We start from the raw sequence: 17197 nt of genomic DNA on the forward strand, positions 1-17197 counted from the left end.
ATTCCATCCATGACGAAAACTCCAGATAATTCGTATTCGCAATTTTCGTGGCAAAGATTGTCGTTTGCGCGATCGCAATGTGCGAACTAATCCATTTACCTAAATAATTACATTATATATGTCCAAAAAAACAATATATGAATTTTTAAATATATTAGCTGATTTATTGTTATTTATATTACATTTTATACCAGGAAGGCCTTACAGGTAAACCCCAACGCTGAATTACGAGACATTAAAAACTCGCAAATTAACGAGACGGGTTTTAGACAGAAGGATTGTAGCCAATTTTTAATCGGGAACCGTTTCAACAATGAAACTATAGAAAAATGGCAAACTCTGTATCGAGAATGAACGAATGAGACGACTGGCATGTTAATGCACGTGTTTTATTTATGACAGCTGAAGGCAGAGTGAGTAGCTAGCTCCGAACACAATCGAGTTGGTCCCCACTCGCAGGAAGGTGACCAAACTCGACCATGTCGTATAACGAGCCGCCACATCTGATAGGAAACTATCGACCAGGAGTCACAAATATCCAGATCTGACCAGCAGCACTACAAATATACTCAGAAAAAATATTTTTAATCGCGGTCAGCTCATGGGATCGAACCCGGCAACCTCTCGGTGTTAGGCAGAAGCTTAACGACCGAGCTATGCTGCTGGCTAAAATTTCAATTCAGAATGTCACGTTTCCATGTTTTTTTAAAAACTATGTGTGCGTGTGTGATGTGCGTGTTTCGGAGATATTTTAAACACCGTTAATTCTATCACACTGGGTTGCTGATGAAATGTGTTTAGATATGTTATAATATTTTATTGCTGTAGAAAATAAAATAAGAAAATTGTTTGTAATAAAAACTAATGGCTGTATCTACAGTACTTACGGCCTAATTTCTACTAGTTGGCGCGCCGTTCGAGCAAACGTCAGTTAGTCGGAAAAAGGGGCGACATTCTAATAGCGGAGAATTTCTTTAGGGGTTTTATTTGGGACTCAAAATGAATTCTGCACCCCTTCTAGACTATGATTCTGACTATGACGGATTTGACAGTGACGACGACGAGTATAGTAGATTCGCGAAGGTATCGGTGACAACACTCGCTGAAGCTAACCTCAAAAATATATACATACCTTGAAGTATATCATATTTCTTACAATTACAGCGAACTGATGGTCCCACTCAACCTCCGATAGACCCTCACAAGGAATTACGCAGCAGGATACAAAGTGCAGCTTGTGAAGGAAACGTATTGGAGCTGCAGGATGCCATATTAAATAATAGTAATCATTATCTATATTTTTTACTTATGGGCTAGTTTATTGTGATATTTACTTATGGGCTAGTTTATTGTGACCTTTCAGAATTTGTGATACACATTCGTGTGGAATTAAATTAATAATATTTTAACCACTACAATTTCATGAATCTTTTTTTCATTTCTTTGTATTTCGAAATATATGATAAAAATGCCTGGATAGACAACATAGTTGATGGATTTGAAAGAAACAATCATATCATAACAGGAAAATAAAACAAAGATGAAAAAACACAATTAATTAATCGGCGCACCGACATCTCGGCGCAAACCAACTTAGCGCAGACAACAAAAGTTTTAAATTGGTTGAAATGCACGATAGTTTAAATCAATGGTCGGATAAATACATACATATGTATACGCGTACATTTTAGATATGAATAGCAGAACCGATGAAGACGGGCTTGCGAACCTTGGTCTAGAATCTGTTCATACGTAAGATTTTACTCTTTTAAGAGATATTTTTTGCGGAACTCAGTTGAGAAACCCTGAAAAAGTAGGATTTGAAAACATAATTTTTGGGGAAAAAATCGAAAACCAAAGATTCTCCCATTTTTTATCAAAAGCAAAGTTCATAATGACGATTTGCGAACCTTAGTTTAGAAACCCTGCATACGTAAAAGTTTGGATAGCTAAAAAACTATTTGAAAAAAAAATTGTTGCCCCGTTTAGAAACCCTACTTGCGTAATATTTCAAGGCACAGAGGGTATCAAATAAATTTATTCGCATTTTTGAAATTATCATGTAGTTATGGCCGACAATTTCAATACAGTAATTATTTTCGAAACCGCATTTAAAACTTATTGAAAAAATCGATTTTGCGCTGAATTGTCGTTGCGCTGAGTTGTCGGCGCTAAGTTGTTTGGGCTGATTTGTCTATTGATGTCCACCGAATGAATCTATTGATTTTTTAATATAATCATTCTTAAAAGCATTAATCTCTATCTACTAAATTTTTCTCTTTGGAATCTAAGAGTGACCTCTTTTGAACGTTTTTTCATATAATTTACATATGTATATGTATGCGTATAATAGAAAATCAATGAATGGAATATTGTTGCTTGTATTACTTATAAATTATAATTTATAGGCAAATTATAATTTATAGCCAAATAGTATTTTACTTTTATACCACAAAACAGATGCATGAATTTGCAATTATCAGAATATTATGTATTATACTTGTATTTTCTACTAAAGTTAGATGGATTCAAACAATTTTTTCTCATGTGAAAATCGCAAATATGTCATTTCAAATGAAACACATACTTTTGAATGATTTTACTATAAACTTTTTGATTTTAAAATATGACTTCACTGTCATTGTCGTAGTGTAATATGTATATCATAATAAGCGGTCTCCGTGACGAGCCCGAATGTGAAACGCCGGAAAATGCAAATATCGGAAGGCAAAGATTGAAAATCGAAAGATCTTAAGTCGAAAGACAAAAAAAAAGGGCGCATGGTAAATGGTACATACTCACTTAATTTGCGCGAGCAGGATACAACAGGAACAAGAGGAACAGGATACAACAGGAACAGCAAAATCCTGTTCCTCTTGTTCCTGTTGTATCCTGCTCGCGCAAATTAAGTGAGTATGTACCGTTTACCATGCACCCTTTTTTTATCTTTCGACATAAGATCTTTCGATTTTCGATCTTTGCCTTCCGATATTTGCGTTTTCCGGCGTTTCACATACGGGCCCGTGAGGTAGACCTCATAATAAGTTATTATGATCCTTTTTATTTTATCCATTTATTTTTACTTTATTTTATTTATTATGAATAATTACATATACATAATTACCAAAATTACTTTCTAAAAGTTGATAGTTAATTAAAACTTTAATATATGTACATATCATCACCATCATCATTATCATTTACAGCCATTCCCCATCCACTGCTAGATAAAAGCCTCTCCAACACGCTTGCTTTCACCTCTATTTTGGGCAACTCGTCCATCTCCTCCCACACATTTTTCTAATTTCATCCATCTCATCTTCCATGTACCGGTTTATATTCTCATCATCCAGTATCATCCAATCACTTATTTCGTCCATCTATCATCCGTTATTCTAAATGCGTGACCCGCCCATTATCATTACAATATATGTATTTACTCTCCATTATATCAACTATCCTGGTGACCTTCCTTACACCCGTTTATGTATATTCTCTCGGGTACCATTTGAGCACTTCTTTCGTACATCTATCGTCCATTATTCTACATAGCTATGTATGTGACCGGCCCATTGCCATTCAATCTTTTAGCTCTCTTCATTATATCAACTATATATTCCGTTTTCTATCTCTCGTCGCTATGCTGAGCGTACATCTTTGAATGCATTGGAATTTATGCAGCATTCTGGCGTTCAATGCCCAAGTTTGCCATCTATATGTAATCACAGGCAAGATACATTGATCGAAGATCTTTTCCATCTGGCACAGAGGTATTTTCGATTTGAAAATGGCATTCATTCCATCTGAATTTCATACGTCTCTTTATACCCAGTCACTCACTGTTTTGACATAGATACAAATAATTTCTAAATACTTATTGTATAATGTGATACTATCAGGCATACAATACTCATTATAAATTCATTTAATCTTATATATGTATGTTAATATTTAGTCCTGCTTTCCTACTTTCTCTGTCCAGCTGTATTAGTTTGCTAAGTAAGTCAGCTGAATAGCGAGCTAGTACTAGTACTATGTCATCTGCGAACCGAAGATGATTCAAGAAGCGACCATTGATGCTAAGACCTACTTTATCCCATTCTATGTTCCTGAAAACACCCTCTCAAGTACCGCATTGAATAACCTAAATATGTATCATTTCAACTCATGTATGTATTTATGTGGTTCCCATTGATCATAATTGTATTAAAAATCTAAAACCAGACTAGGGTAATAAATAATAGAACAAATAATTTATTTTATTATAAATCACACAGCACTTGGAATTACAATCGATTCTCCACTGGATGGAATTTGGACGGCCCTCATGTACGGCTGTACGTCTTCGCAACCTGACATCGTCGATTTCTTATTAAAAAACGGTGCAAATCCAAACATCACTGAAAGTCAAAGTAAAATTAAGCGTTCTTTAAAACAAAATAACAAAAAAATATTCATATAATTATGTATATAATAATGCACTTTTGTTTTACAGGTGCATTGAACCCGCTGTTGTGTGCTTGTTTGAGCAAATCTATCAACACAATATCGAATGAGGCGTGCGTCAAATTACTTTTAGGTCGCAAGACGAGTGTCAATGTCATGGACAAATTTAGACAAACTCCTCTTATGATATCCATAGAAGCCTCCAAAACTTACGTAGCGGCCATGCTCATACCCCACGCCAAACTCGAAATGAGAGATCTTCACGGCAGAACGGTAAATTTTTCTAGCAATTACCAAATTTCACACTATTGAAGGTCTATTAATACCATCCAGCAATTCAAGGCAACAGTCCAGCACAGCAGTGCATAGAAAAGACTACTTCTGTTCATACTATACAGCAGCGCATATTCAGACAAGTTTTGGCCGGGTGAAATACAAAATCGACTTACAAATACGTTACGTACAATATTGTATAGGACGCGGGAAGGTGTACTGACCAGTGTCCCGGCCTATGGAACCTCGGTTGAGATTTCAAAAGGATCGTTTATTATTGTACAGTATAATATATTTGCGGGGAAGTGGGCTAGTTGCCTACTTCAGTGGAAGGGCTGGCTGAACGGGCGTCTGAGTCTGCTGCTCTGGATTATATGCTGTTTGATTACATTCCAGAGTCCGAAGTTATCCTTTGTCTCTGGGTGACGAGATCATACTTCTGACAGTTTCCACAGGCATGGAGGTCAGGTCAGTGTGCAGGTGTACCTCAAGGTTGCTCAGTGTATGATCGAGTAATGAAATCATAGTTCTGGAAGTTTCTACGAGTTGCCCTTAAGTAGCGAAGATAGTTCCAGGCGAGGTTAGCTCTGCATGTTTGTACAGGAGCGCGATGATGCCATCATATGACTTGTGCATTGTCGTGAAATAGATAAGATCACTGTTTTGATTCGGGATAGCACAAGTTGTGCTATATTCCTACAATTGTCACGATGTTTTATGAAAAAATTCATATGCGCATGCGCACTTTCGTTAGTACGCGTGCACTCGCTACTATGACGTCACGTCGCGCCTGAATATTTCCACAACGATCAAAGAAAACCGGTTTTGCTTGATACGTTTCGGTGACATGGACTGCTGTATAATATGAATAGATTTTGTTACATTGCATGTACACATTACGGAACATATGAATGTGTCCATATAGAATGTACCACGGAGTACTTTTCGTACTGTTGCTTACGTGTAGTTGCCAGTCTGTGCTGTACCAGTGTGAATAGACTGGCACTTGATTTAATATTTTTTGAAGGATCGTTCCGTTTCATTTTAGGCATTATACTACGCTGTCCTTCACAAACGTCATCTAATTCTCAAACAATTAATGGCAGCCGGTGCTTCATTGAAAGTTGTGGACCGCGATAGACTTTCTATCAAAGATCTGGCATTGAATAAAAACCACAAGCCTACACTAAAGGTGCTTAAAGATTTTTTAACAGAGGAAAGTCCGAAACATGAGTCAAAAAATGAAATTTCGTATGAAGTTATAATTGATTGGAAGGAAATGTATCCGGGAATTCTTTGTTTCGACAAGTGAGTTTATCAATAAAAGTATCTTTATCAATAAAAGTATTTATTTAAATTTTTAAAATTGATTTTTACTATTTTTAGACCGGCATACTGGCACGAAATACCGCGTCTTCTCTACGGAATGCATTGCGAAAAACTGATACCAAAATTCGAGAGTGCCAAAATGGATTTGTTCACATTCCTAACCATGACTGATATCGACATGAATGTTTTGACTGATTTACCATATCTTAGAAACCGTTTAATGTGCGGTCTATTAAAATTCCATGTGCACCGATGGAGCGTAGAAACAGTTTCGGGCTATCCTTCGAGCCGAAAAGATGAAGTAGAGTATGTTCTGCAGTAACATTACACCGAAACATTCATACTATAATTTGGTCTATTTTTGACTGCTGTAAATATTTCCGTTGCAGTTATACAATGTGTCTCAGTTATTTTGGATCACACATGGCGCAAGTGACCGTGATTAAATCATCGTTTTGTTACTTGAATAAAATTTTGAACACTCACAAAGTCGATTTCCCACCGAAATTGGACGAAAATATTGGCACGGCTTTATTACAAATTAAAAAAGCTAAAATGGAATTGGAAAGAACTAGGCAAATAATACAAAAGGTCTGTTTCAATTGAGAAGACTTTATACATGCACAGTATATTAACAGAAATAATCTTGTATTTTATTTGCAGGTTAATAAACTCAGTGTTACCCCGCCGGATCTGATATTACCACAAAAGAAGAGTCGTAGCAGTAAAAAAAGATATTTCTACTATACCATGTTGATTGCGGTTTGCGTGACAGTCACAGTATCTTTCAAACTAAAACGTTTCTAAATATATTTTCTAAACTTGTATAAATATTTTAAATACATTTATAATTATTGTTTTTTGTCATAAAGTAAGATAACTGTGATCGATATGTTTAAAACTCAGTTTTATTTGTACCAAAGTAAAAAACATGTAGAATAAAATCACATAAAGGACTCAATAAGAAAAAAAAACATTCCATTGTATATGTACATTTTATTGATTTTGCATTTGTGAATAAATTGAGATTGATCAAGACATAATGCTTACTAAGATATTAAAAAAAATAATATCTTCCAGTGGTCTAAAATATTGTTAAGTATGTTAATTGGTTAAGTCACGTCAAATATAATAAATATAACAACATTTTAATAATTTAAACAAAAATAACAAATTTGGAAAGAAATGAACGTGATTCCATACATAATCCTGACACTTTGACTATTCACTACCAAATTTAAATAAAACTTACAATAAATAATTGACAAAACATGCTAATATATCGATTTAGGCTCCTCGAAACATAAAATGAAGAGAAAGCTGCAAAATAATATCACGTCCCACCAAATACGGCAGACAAAACAACAATGGAAACTCCTTGTGCCATGAAAATAGTTAACTCTGCATCCTTTTTTTTTTCACACATAATATCATAACTTTATTATATATATAAATATAAAAAGCTCACTAACAGATCATTTTTGGTTCGTTTGTGACACGTTTTCTTTTATAAATTCTGAAAATCGACGAAAATTTATCCTCCGTTCGATGATTCGGCTGATATCGACCAACGTAGCACTGTAAAATAATTTTGCACTGAATGACATTTGCAATAGCCACACAAAAACAATCAAAAAACATTAAATTACATCGGTGTCATTTTTTTACGTTAATAGTTTTAGTCTCGAATTAAAGTTTGAAAATTTAGTTCTGTTTAATCGGGATGTTCTTCTCCGTGATGGCCAAGGTGGGGAGGGGAGCTGTGACCGTCAATACTCCGTCTTTAGACAGCGAGGACTTGATCGCTTCGGGGTTGGTGCCTTTCGGTAATAAGAACTCTCTGTTGTATTCCCTGTAGACGGTTTTCGATTCGGAATTTTCCTCGTGTTTAGCGTGTACCTGAAAATCAAACAACATTCAACGGTTACAACGAGTGACCGCTAATCTACTGCAAAATCACGACACCCTTTCATATTACATAATTTATGTGAGACAAAAACGAATACACTATATTTAGTGAACTGTATTTATCATTTGGCACACGGCCTAATGGTAAAATGCAAAATGAAATAAATATCAAATGTTTACGTGCAAGTGTCGCGTTAAACGATTTTAAGAAGTTATATTTTCAGCCCAAATGATTGCATTAAGGACAATTTCACACCCATCAATGTAAAACTCCTACATAATATCATTATTTCACGCCAATTGACCGGGTGAATTTCAATTGCATGATAAATTAACTTTTATGCATATCCATTACGGACACCATGACAAATTTAAATTTCGATCAATTAGAAAGACATTAGAAACTGGTCTTAATTAAATTGAACTTAATGTACATCTTAGCGTACATTACACTTTTTAAATCTACATATTATTCAATAGCTATGTCTCCACTTAGTCATTTTCGTATTCAACATTCGCTTTAAATTTTTAACGCACCTTTCAACAATTTTCAATGCGTGACGCATATAATCAACTGTCCACACTTGTTCAATACCGTTGGCTTTTTGTTTTCTCTTTACAATAATATGACCAAAGACACTTTTTCAGGGTCATATTATATTTTGTTTCCAAAACTTTAAAAGCGTCTTCTATTTTTTTACGTAATTTTTATCCTTGCAGTCCCGTAGTAGCGGAAAATTTCGATAATATTTTTTAAAAATTTATTATTTCCTCCGGTTTGTCATATTCGTATTCAACGTTCGCTTTCAATTTTCCATACAACTTTTAATGTGCGTGACGCATATAATCAACCGTCCACACTTGTTCAATGTTTTTACACACTTTCAAACTTTTTGTTTACTGTCTTTGTTTTCTCTTTACAATAATATGACCTGACACTTAATTTTTTTTTATTCATTTCAGAATTCATATTATATTTTGTTTCCATAACTTTTAAAGCGTCATTTCCCTTTTTACGTAAATTTTTATCCTTGCAGTCCCATAGTAGCGAAAAATTTCGATAATTTTTTTTTTTATATTTATTTCCTTCGGTTTGAGTGTGTGACGTGGCATGACGCACGAAAAGTTGCAAGAGTACCCGAACGACTGGGGAGTGCGTGCGCTTCCCGTGGAATCTGTGAAAACGTGTCCGTTCAACTCTAAAGGGCATGCGATAAGCGCATGCGTCTCAAGTTGCACGAAAAATGAACAAGTGGAGACATAGCTAATAGCTTTTGAATTCTAGTTTCTCGATAGGTCCAGCAATATTATCTTATCAAGATAAACCCATAATATTAAATGCATTTAACTAGGACAGCGTTTCTCAATCTACATTGGCAACATAAACCTTGTATATCCCATAAAACAGTGCAAAAACCCTTTAATATCGTTAATATCTTAAATTTCATCTTGTAATACGAAAGCTACACATTTTTTTCACCTCTCAAATTATGTATATACGTAGGGTAGTTTTCTGTGTAGGCCTAAGTTTTACCATTTGAGAAACGCCGATCTTAACATGCTTTTCCCTGGTCTGATATGTGCCACAACATCTATCCCCTTATAGTACGAGCTCGACGCTCGGTTAGTTAGTGGGTCGAGCTTAGCTCCAGCCTCTCCGAAAATAACTCACCAATAATTTATTATCCACAGTCTTGACTACAATCTCTTCCGGGGCATATTTGCTAACGTCAAATCTAAGCTTGAGCGATTTTCCATCACCTTCGTCCTGAATTAGCGGTGAGTTTATGTTCTCCAGCCACTGGTTGGGCTCGGCGACTTGTCTGTTGTCACTGTGAACATTGCTAGACGTTGTCGAGCTGAAAATAAACAACAGATTATATTATTAGAGTGGGATCTCGCTTACGAATCAAAAATATGCCACAAACGCAAAACCAAAGCTAATTCAGATCGAATTGACATGTGCACATACATATGTACTTTCGTGTTGCACACGACGCCTAATTAACTGGGCCAGAGCGACGGTGCGGATAAGCGAGCTATTAGTACACATGACGCAATGGTGATGATGATGATGATGCGATCTCTAAAAAACATTGCTGTGTGCAATACTAATTGATCCAAACTGTCCGTTCGCAAACTTCCGGCGAGCGACAGTATCCCAGTACCCAAGAGTTGCATAGCAAAGTAGACTAGTGACCTCCGACCGATGATGAGGTGTTGGTGCAGACGAGGTCACAAGGCACACCTCACTGCCCACACGTGGTTGTGTACGTGTATGTACCAACACGAACATGTGTTTGTATGTGCGACGTGAAGTCACACATATTTTTAGCCAGAGTCGAACGGCTCGGCTGACCTGGTCTCGCACTCGAAACTTCTAAAAATCGACTTCTACACATCCAAGAGGAAGAAGAAGACAAGGGGGGAACTAGTAAAAAAGCGGTCGTAATTGATACGTCTGTGTACACCCGACAGATTCTATCACTGTGGATCCAATTACCAGAAAACGACCGGAATTCTGGCGATCCGATACCCGAGAATTCGCCAAGGACTGCATGCCATATGTTTGTTGTTCATACATATTTACGACATGACTGCATGACGAATGTGTAACCACACTAGTATAGTATAGTAGAAACTACATATAATGAGCAACGCGACATGAATCAATATCTAACTCAATCGAACGACGATTGCAAAATGCTAAAATGGACAAAAAATGAGCGGACCAACGGTAAAAAGGTCACTCGACTTTTGAGACTAAATAAGGATGACTTCATCGCTGAATTCGGATTCAGCAACAAACATGAGAATATTCCATTACCGTTAATCCCGTACGAGATTTGTCTTGATGATTCTACTGGCAACAAACAGCGTGTGATGATTGTTTTTAGCATGAATGAGATACTTCAACCAAAATAAATTAATTGGTGCAAATCCCAATTTGGCATTCGAAAAAAGAACTAACAATGAAGATTGACGCATTGGCATTTGGCATTTTAATCCATTTTAAATTCGGTGCTACGTAACTATTTTTTTCATTTCACAATAAAATCTATCCCAGCGTGTTCAAATACATATATGTGTGTGTGTGTGTACGCAAAACTTGGCCGATTTTGCAGAGACATAAACAGACAAACTCTTTTATTTGTATATATTATGCATAGAAATATAGATACGTCGTTGTCTGGCTACTACAACTTGTTGCTGCGCTGAAAATTCCACTTCTAATTTATAACTGCTTCGGGCATTGTCCTATAAATACGTTCAAACATTCGCTAAGCCAACATTGAAAGTTTGGATGTTGATCAATATTTCAATTTGGCTACATTTGCTAATCTTCCGAATCATTAAATCAGTTTTTTTTTGCTTGATCTTTATCGTGACGAATCGGCTCACTATAGGTCACGGATAAACAATTCAAAAACTGATATATCAAGGCCACTCAATGCCCAAACTGCGTCTGTACACCCTTTTGAAGAAACAAGGTTGAAATCAATTAATTCAATTAAGTCGAAACATTGAACCTTAAGATTCAAAAATGTGCAAATACAAAATAAGGATGATGAATGAATGATGGTGGAAGGGATGGTAGCAACCACTTACCTGGTGGTGCTCGTCTTGCTGGCCGATGTGGATCCTCCGGAAGAAACCGATTCATAATTGTAAGACATGCAAAGATCAAGGCATTTAAGTTAGTCAATTAGTAAGCGTGGATGAGCTGGAGAGTTAGTAGTGTTATATTTATGTGGATGCAGTATATTTAGAAGCACTTGAACGCCTCTAGCTTCCTGTGCGTCTTCCATTATAAAATGCGGCGTCTCTAGAAACGACATTCCGATGCGATTCAGTGCCTTTCGCAAAAATAACCCAGAGGGCTTGAATTTCACAAAAAAAAAAAACAGTAACCCTATCGTCTCGGTCATATACTATTCGAGATCAAAAAGAAAGATGTTTTTTATTTGTACTGCGAAACGGCCTCGCCAATATATTAAAAATAGGTCGACAAAAGTGGGCGTACGCGCTTTACCTATCTTTCTCATGTTACTCTGTATACATTTAATCGATCGCACATATTTATACTAGCGTGCCTTGGGTCATATTGATCCTCTCAGTTTGGCCTCATTATACTGGATCAATAACTCCAAACCAGGCAGATCTCGAACAAATATAACGTAAATTTATTGGGTCGAAGTTGGCCTGATCCAAAAGGCCATTGCTCTTGCTTACGTCTTAGAACGTTCCGAAGCCTTCGCAATTAAATCATCTTTGCGAAACTGCAATCGTCACTCATAAATCTGAAGCGATGTGCAACACACAACGTCCATCAGAAGCTAAGTTTTATGACACACCAGATTTACTGCTCATGTGCACAACATAATATTGTTCCTATGTTGACGACACAATGTGATAAATGTTTGTCAGGTGATTATTTTTAACGTTTCGTGACGAAAACGACCGATAGGTAAACAAGGTCGCACTCACATATGCATTGTGGTTTCACACATATTTTTGCATTTCGATAGTAGTTTTACAGCTGCTTTCGCATATACTCTGTTTAGCGATGCACCATCGTAAAACTACGTGGCTTCAAACATCAAACTTTCCAATGTGCCCTATCCCAGAAACCTATCCAACTTATTTATCTATGAATTAAGTTTGTTTTGTTTTTTTGGGAGCTAATCCCCCTCATCCTTCTTCCAAATGGCACACAATTCACAATTCATATATGGTACATTTCCGTCTTTACTTTCTAAAAAGTCTGAAGTATCAACTGGAACGGATGACGTTATAGCATAATACGAAACTCTTTGGGTGACGTAATCTCTCTTAACTTTAGTCTCAAATTTGGACATTTCAAAGAGTTATCAGTCCTACGTAGCAGATTCTGTTCTGGTTAGATCCCCATTTGAATCGTATGAGATTTTAAGTAAGAATCATCGTTCAAAGTAGTCATCTCTCTTAACTTTAGTCTAAAATTTGGACATTTCAAAGAGTTATCAGTCCTACGTAGCAGATTCCCATTAGAATCGTATGAGATTTTAAGTAAGAATCATCTTTCAAGGTAGTCCATTTAAGGGCATATTTTGGAAAGTGGGAATGTCACTTCTGGGTGGACTTGCTAGAGCAGTCCGCCCCCGTCCCAGACCCGTACCTGTCCGCCCGTGAAGGTGTTCCGGCGTCTCACCAGAGTCCAAATATGGCCTGTGAGGCGAGCCACCAACGAATCTAAGCCAAGGCTGACGAGAGGCGGTGCTTTTTTTTCTGAAGCAGAATGTGCCAGACGCCTCTGAAACGCGACTGAAAAGATAAATGGCCGACGCGTCACTATGGCTTTTTGTGCATTGTCAAAACCCACGCAGCCGGTTCCCCCACACAAACGAACGAATTCCTCTCTTATTTACTATTACATATATAAATAATTACACAATGCCCACGCCGACAAATTATCTCACGATTCTGATCCAGCGAAGATTCCACGCCGAAAATACAAAGGAATTCTGCAATCAAAACTTATGTATGTACTTTATCGTCCCGCACTGCGGCGCACATCAAATCCCAAATCGTGCTCGAGCTAAATCGAATTTGGAGTGCTCCAACTGGTGGGCAGATATGACTTTTGAGCGGCTGAGATTATAGATTCCATAAACGATATTGAACGAAAATGTTAACAAAATCGCTCGCAGACTTCAGCTACATATGTATACTTTCAAAAGATGTCCTTCCAAATGATCATTTACTCTGCGGTCATGGCAGATTTGCGACCACAATGACCTGTGCTGTCACTCATAATACTTCAAGGAAAATCCTTATCATTTTGAAATTCTCAAGTCAGGCGCCAATTCTCAATACGCTCGTCACTCGTCATTGAATCCAAACAAGAACCCTTGCTTCTTATTCGTTATTGTATTGTCCTACAGTGATATACACAATTTTGTTCTATAATAGAACTGTTTACTGTCCCACACCACGAGAATATCTCGGGCTCATAGTTTAGGTGGTGAATGACAAAATAGAGTTGAACAAAAGAACAGTTTCATCCTCCCAACAATTGGTTCACTGATGTACATACATATATATATATATTGTACAAAATACGTAGGTATATAATTTGTCCACGCCAAATGTTCAGATACACGGCAACAATTGACACATCCACGTGTTACACAACACCTGTGAAATGCACATCGTCATCAATCAATTATTACCATATTTTGAATATCATATACGAATACAACCATACATATATCACATATTATAGTATACTTGCCCAGTGGAGGCAATCGGAAATTACTCCCAGTTTGTTTTGTTTTCCTCTTATTTCAACAATAAGACTTGTTTTGTTCGTCTTCTTTGGCCTTTCAGTGGCAAGGTTCACTTAGCGGCTTGGTGTTTTGTACACGCTTTTTGCTTGACATGATGAGTATCGTCACGGACGCAAACAAACGATGATGACTCATTGTATGTATGTATGTGTTCATACAGAAAAAGGAATTTTCCTAAATGAGGACTAACTAATGACTATGCTGTCACAGGCAAAAATATTGACAACTACAGCATTGCTTGACTACTCAATTACTTCATTAGAATAATTATTCATAGACTTGGAAAACACATTTACTTATGAGTGATGATCTAATACGATCGACCACATTACAAGGATTAGTATGGTCCTATAGTATTTCCGGACTAGTAATTATTCTTCATCGAATCGTCCTTTCAGTTATGAATACAAACATAGTTTTCAATGTGCTGTTAGTTTTCTGTTCAAACACTATTTAGTTTTGTTAAAATATTCCGGTTATTCCATACGATAGTCCTGAAAATGTTCCATATGATAGGCCAGTTTGTGGTTGTTTTTTAAAAACTTTTTTTGTAGCTTCTGATTGGACATATAACCGTTGCAATTTCTGCAACGAATGATCAATTTGCTTCAAATTCATAGTATTTGCATCAAATGACATTCGTGTCCCTGACCTGGCCAAATTTAGGTCCCCCCTCTTAAATGTTAAATTTAGATTACGAACTAAGCAGGCATTATTTTTTCATATACAGACATTGACAAATTGGTGACAGTATAGTTGGTAATAATTGGATATTATCGAAAAATTTCGTTTTCTCTTTTAGTCACAACCATTTCCAAATATTTAGCAATGCATTTTTCCTTTCTCTCGTTTTTTTGCATTTTTGCTTTTACTCATGCACATAATTGTGTCGGATTGAATTGGTTTTTGTATTCGTTTTAATCAACAAACTGTTGATTCAAGATAGTCCAGATCTTCCGATTCAAATATATTCACCGGAGAGCGATATCTATGTATATAGAATAAGGGCGAAAACATTAGATATTTAGATATTTTTAAACCCATTTACATGGTACACAGTCCCAAAAATCACCCCCTGGAGTGTTTTCAGTGATATTTATATACATACATATGTATATACGATCATTCCTTACATTTCATTAAGTATCCATGAAGAAAAACATATTCCATATTATTCTTCCATGATGGATACTTAAAAGTATTAACTTTGATATTTCATTGAAACTTGGTTCAACCATCCTCCGAATATACGGTTTCATAGCCACATTGATGCAAACATTGCACTTCATATACACATGGAGTTGAAGTCAAAATAAATTTCCACTGAATAAACAACTCGAGTCTTTAATCTCAGACGATTGTTCGGTTGCTAAGGAATGAACACAAAATATATTCGGCCGCCATTTTGTATACATGTTAGTACTTATAATATGTAGAAAACGATTCGGGAACGGAAGTAATGAACTTCTTTCTCCCTCAGTCTGTGTGTATGTAGGTAGGTACTTTCAACTTGTTGCAGCGCTACACCCACAGTTACCAAAATAGCTCGACGAGAACAACTGTTGGGGAAGAGAAGTGTCGATTTTAGTAAAATGCTATTGCAGCCTACCTCGTGGTGGATTTGAAGAAGTTGTTGGAGTCGCGGGTCATCAGGTCGGAGCGGAATTTGTTCATCTCGTCCTCCATCTTGCGCATCTCGGCGTCGAAGCGCTCGCGGATGCTGGAGAACTCCGTGTCGATGACGGAGAAGTCGCCCATCTTGATGGGGACATTTCGTTTTATTCCGCTGTCAGACATCTCTGTTTAGGACGAGGAGACCCGGCGAATGCGAGAGTAAACAACACAAGGCACGCGACCGAACTTCGCAACGGTCAAAGCTCCACTGAACGCCGATCGTTACTTCTTCGACGACCAAATGCTTTAAATACGCGCTTTCATGACCATGCTCTATGCATCAAGACAAACCCTGATGTGACCGCGATTCAATTCCAATTGGATTCGTATACGTGAATTAATAACAGTACATTCAATTTAGTGGTTATTATTTGTATTCATTCGGATTAGAGCCACCATTTTATAATCACTTATATCAGCGGTTTCCAAACTTTATGCTACTATGCCTCCCTAAAAAAATTTTTCCGCGCCTCCCTACCGTTTATTTTTTAATAGATATAATAATATAGACACGTTTTAAATAATAAACCTTTATTTAAAAAAAAAAACTGAACACTACAAAAGACAGAAAAATAAAAAGGTTTTGCTATAACATAAATTTATACGAACACGTATATTTATTTTTATATTAAATTACTAATTAAACTAAATCTAACACATCAAATTTGTACATTGTTGTTTATTGGCACAAAGTTAACCTGGCTCGATATTTGGTTTTCATTGCAGCTAGTGCAGAATAGCCCGTTTCGCATAAATAAGACGTTACAAACGGTAGAAGCACTTGCATTGCTTTGCAATACAAAGATTCACACTCTCCACTAAGATTCGTCCAAAATTTAATTATGGTTTAATTTTGAAACTTTTGTTTTAGTGAGCTATCAATTTTTCTTTTTCGATAGTTGGCAGCTCGAATTCGTCTTCTTCGTGGTAGTTAAATGGATTCTGTATCCACAAAAACTTTGAGAAATCAAAGTCTTTGAAATAATTGGAAAAATGCAGCGCTAAACCATCCAAGTGGTCAATAAAAAGATTTTTAATTGCTTCAATATTGGCTGTGGCCCAGAAATCTTTGGAAAGTGAATACATATCCAACTCATTCTTTTGTAAATTTGATTTTCATAACTTCAACTTTTTAATGAAAGCTTTTACTTTGTCTTTTTGAACAAGTGAATGTATTTGTGATCCTACATTGATTTATTTAAACCGCTCATTTTCCAAAAATTTCAACCAAATAGGCA

At 36.4% G+C, this 17197-nt stretch overlaps 2 protein-coding genes across 3 annotated transcripts; one reads left to right on the forward strand and one right to left on the reverse strand.

The window, feature by feature from the left end:
- The first annotated feature begins 899 nt into the window (after positions 1-899).
- Positions 900-7133, forward strand: Gasz (ankyrin repeat, SAM and basic leucine zipper domain-containing protein 1). The gene is made up of 8 exons (XM_077437526.1): positions 900-1083; positions 1165-1282; positions 4278-4412; positions 4496-4719; positions 5768-6027; positions 6106-6354; positions 6438-6639; positions 6712-7133. The coding sequence occupies exons 1-8, from the start codon at positions 1000-1002 to the stop codon at positions 6853-6855; spliced, it is 1416 nt and encodes a 471-aa protein (XP_077293652.1). The 5' UTR covers positions 900-999; the 3' UTR covers positions 6856-7133.
- A 14-nt stretch (positions 7134-7147) lies between these two features.
- LOC143916424 (heat shock protein beta-1) lies at positions 7148-16213 on the reverse strand. Of its 2 annotated transcripts, XM_077437528.1 has the most exons (4): positions 15895-16186; positions 11566-11583; positions 9629-9815; positions 7148-7947 (listed from the first exon to the last, which is right to left on the reverse strand). In XM_077437528.1, exons 1-4 carry the CDS (start codon positions 16080-16082, stop codon positions 7753-7755), a joined length of 588 nt encoding a protein of 195 aa, XP_077293654.1. In that variant the 5' UTR covers positions 16083-16186; the 3' UTR covers positions 7148-7752. The 2 variants fall into 2 exon arrangements, with proteins under 2 accessions (XP_077293654.1, XP_077293653.1); XM_077437527.1 differs by lacking the exon at positions 11566-11583 and having other exon boundaries at positions 15895-16213.
- Positions 16214-17197: the final 984 nt, after the last annotated feature.

The sequence above is a fragment of the Arctopsyche grandis genome, chromosome 9, assembly GCF_051622035.1.
Source record: "Arctopsyche grandis isolate Sample6627 chromosome 9, ASM5162203v2, whole genome shotgun sequence".
NCBI classification, from domain to species: Eukaryota; Metazoa; Arthropoda; class Insecta; order Trichoptera; family Hydropsychidae; genus Arctopsyche; species Arctopsyche grandis.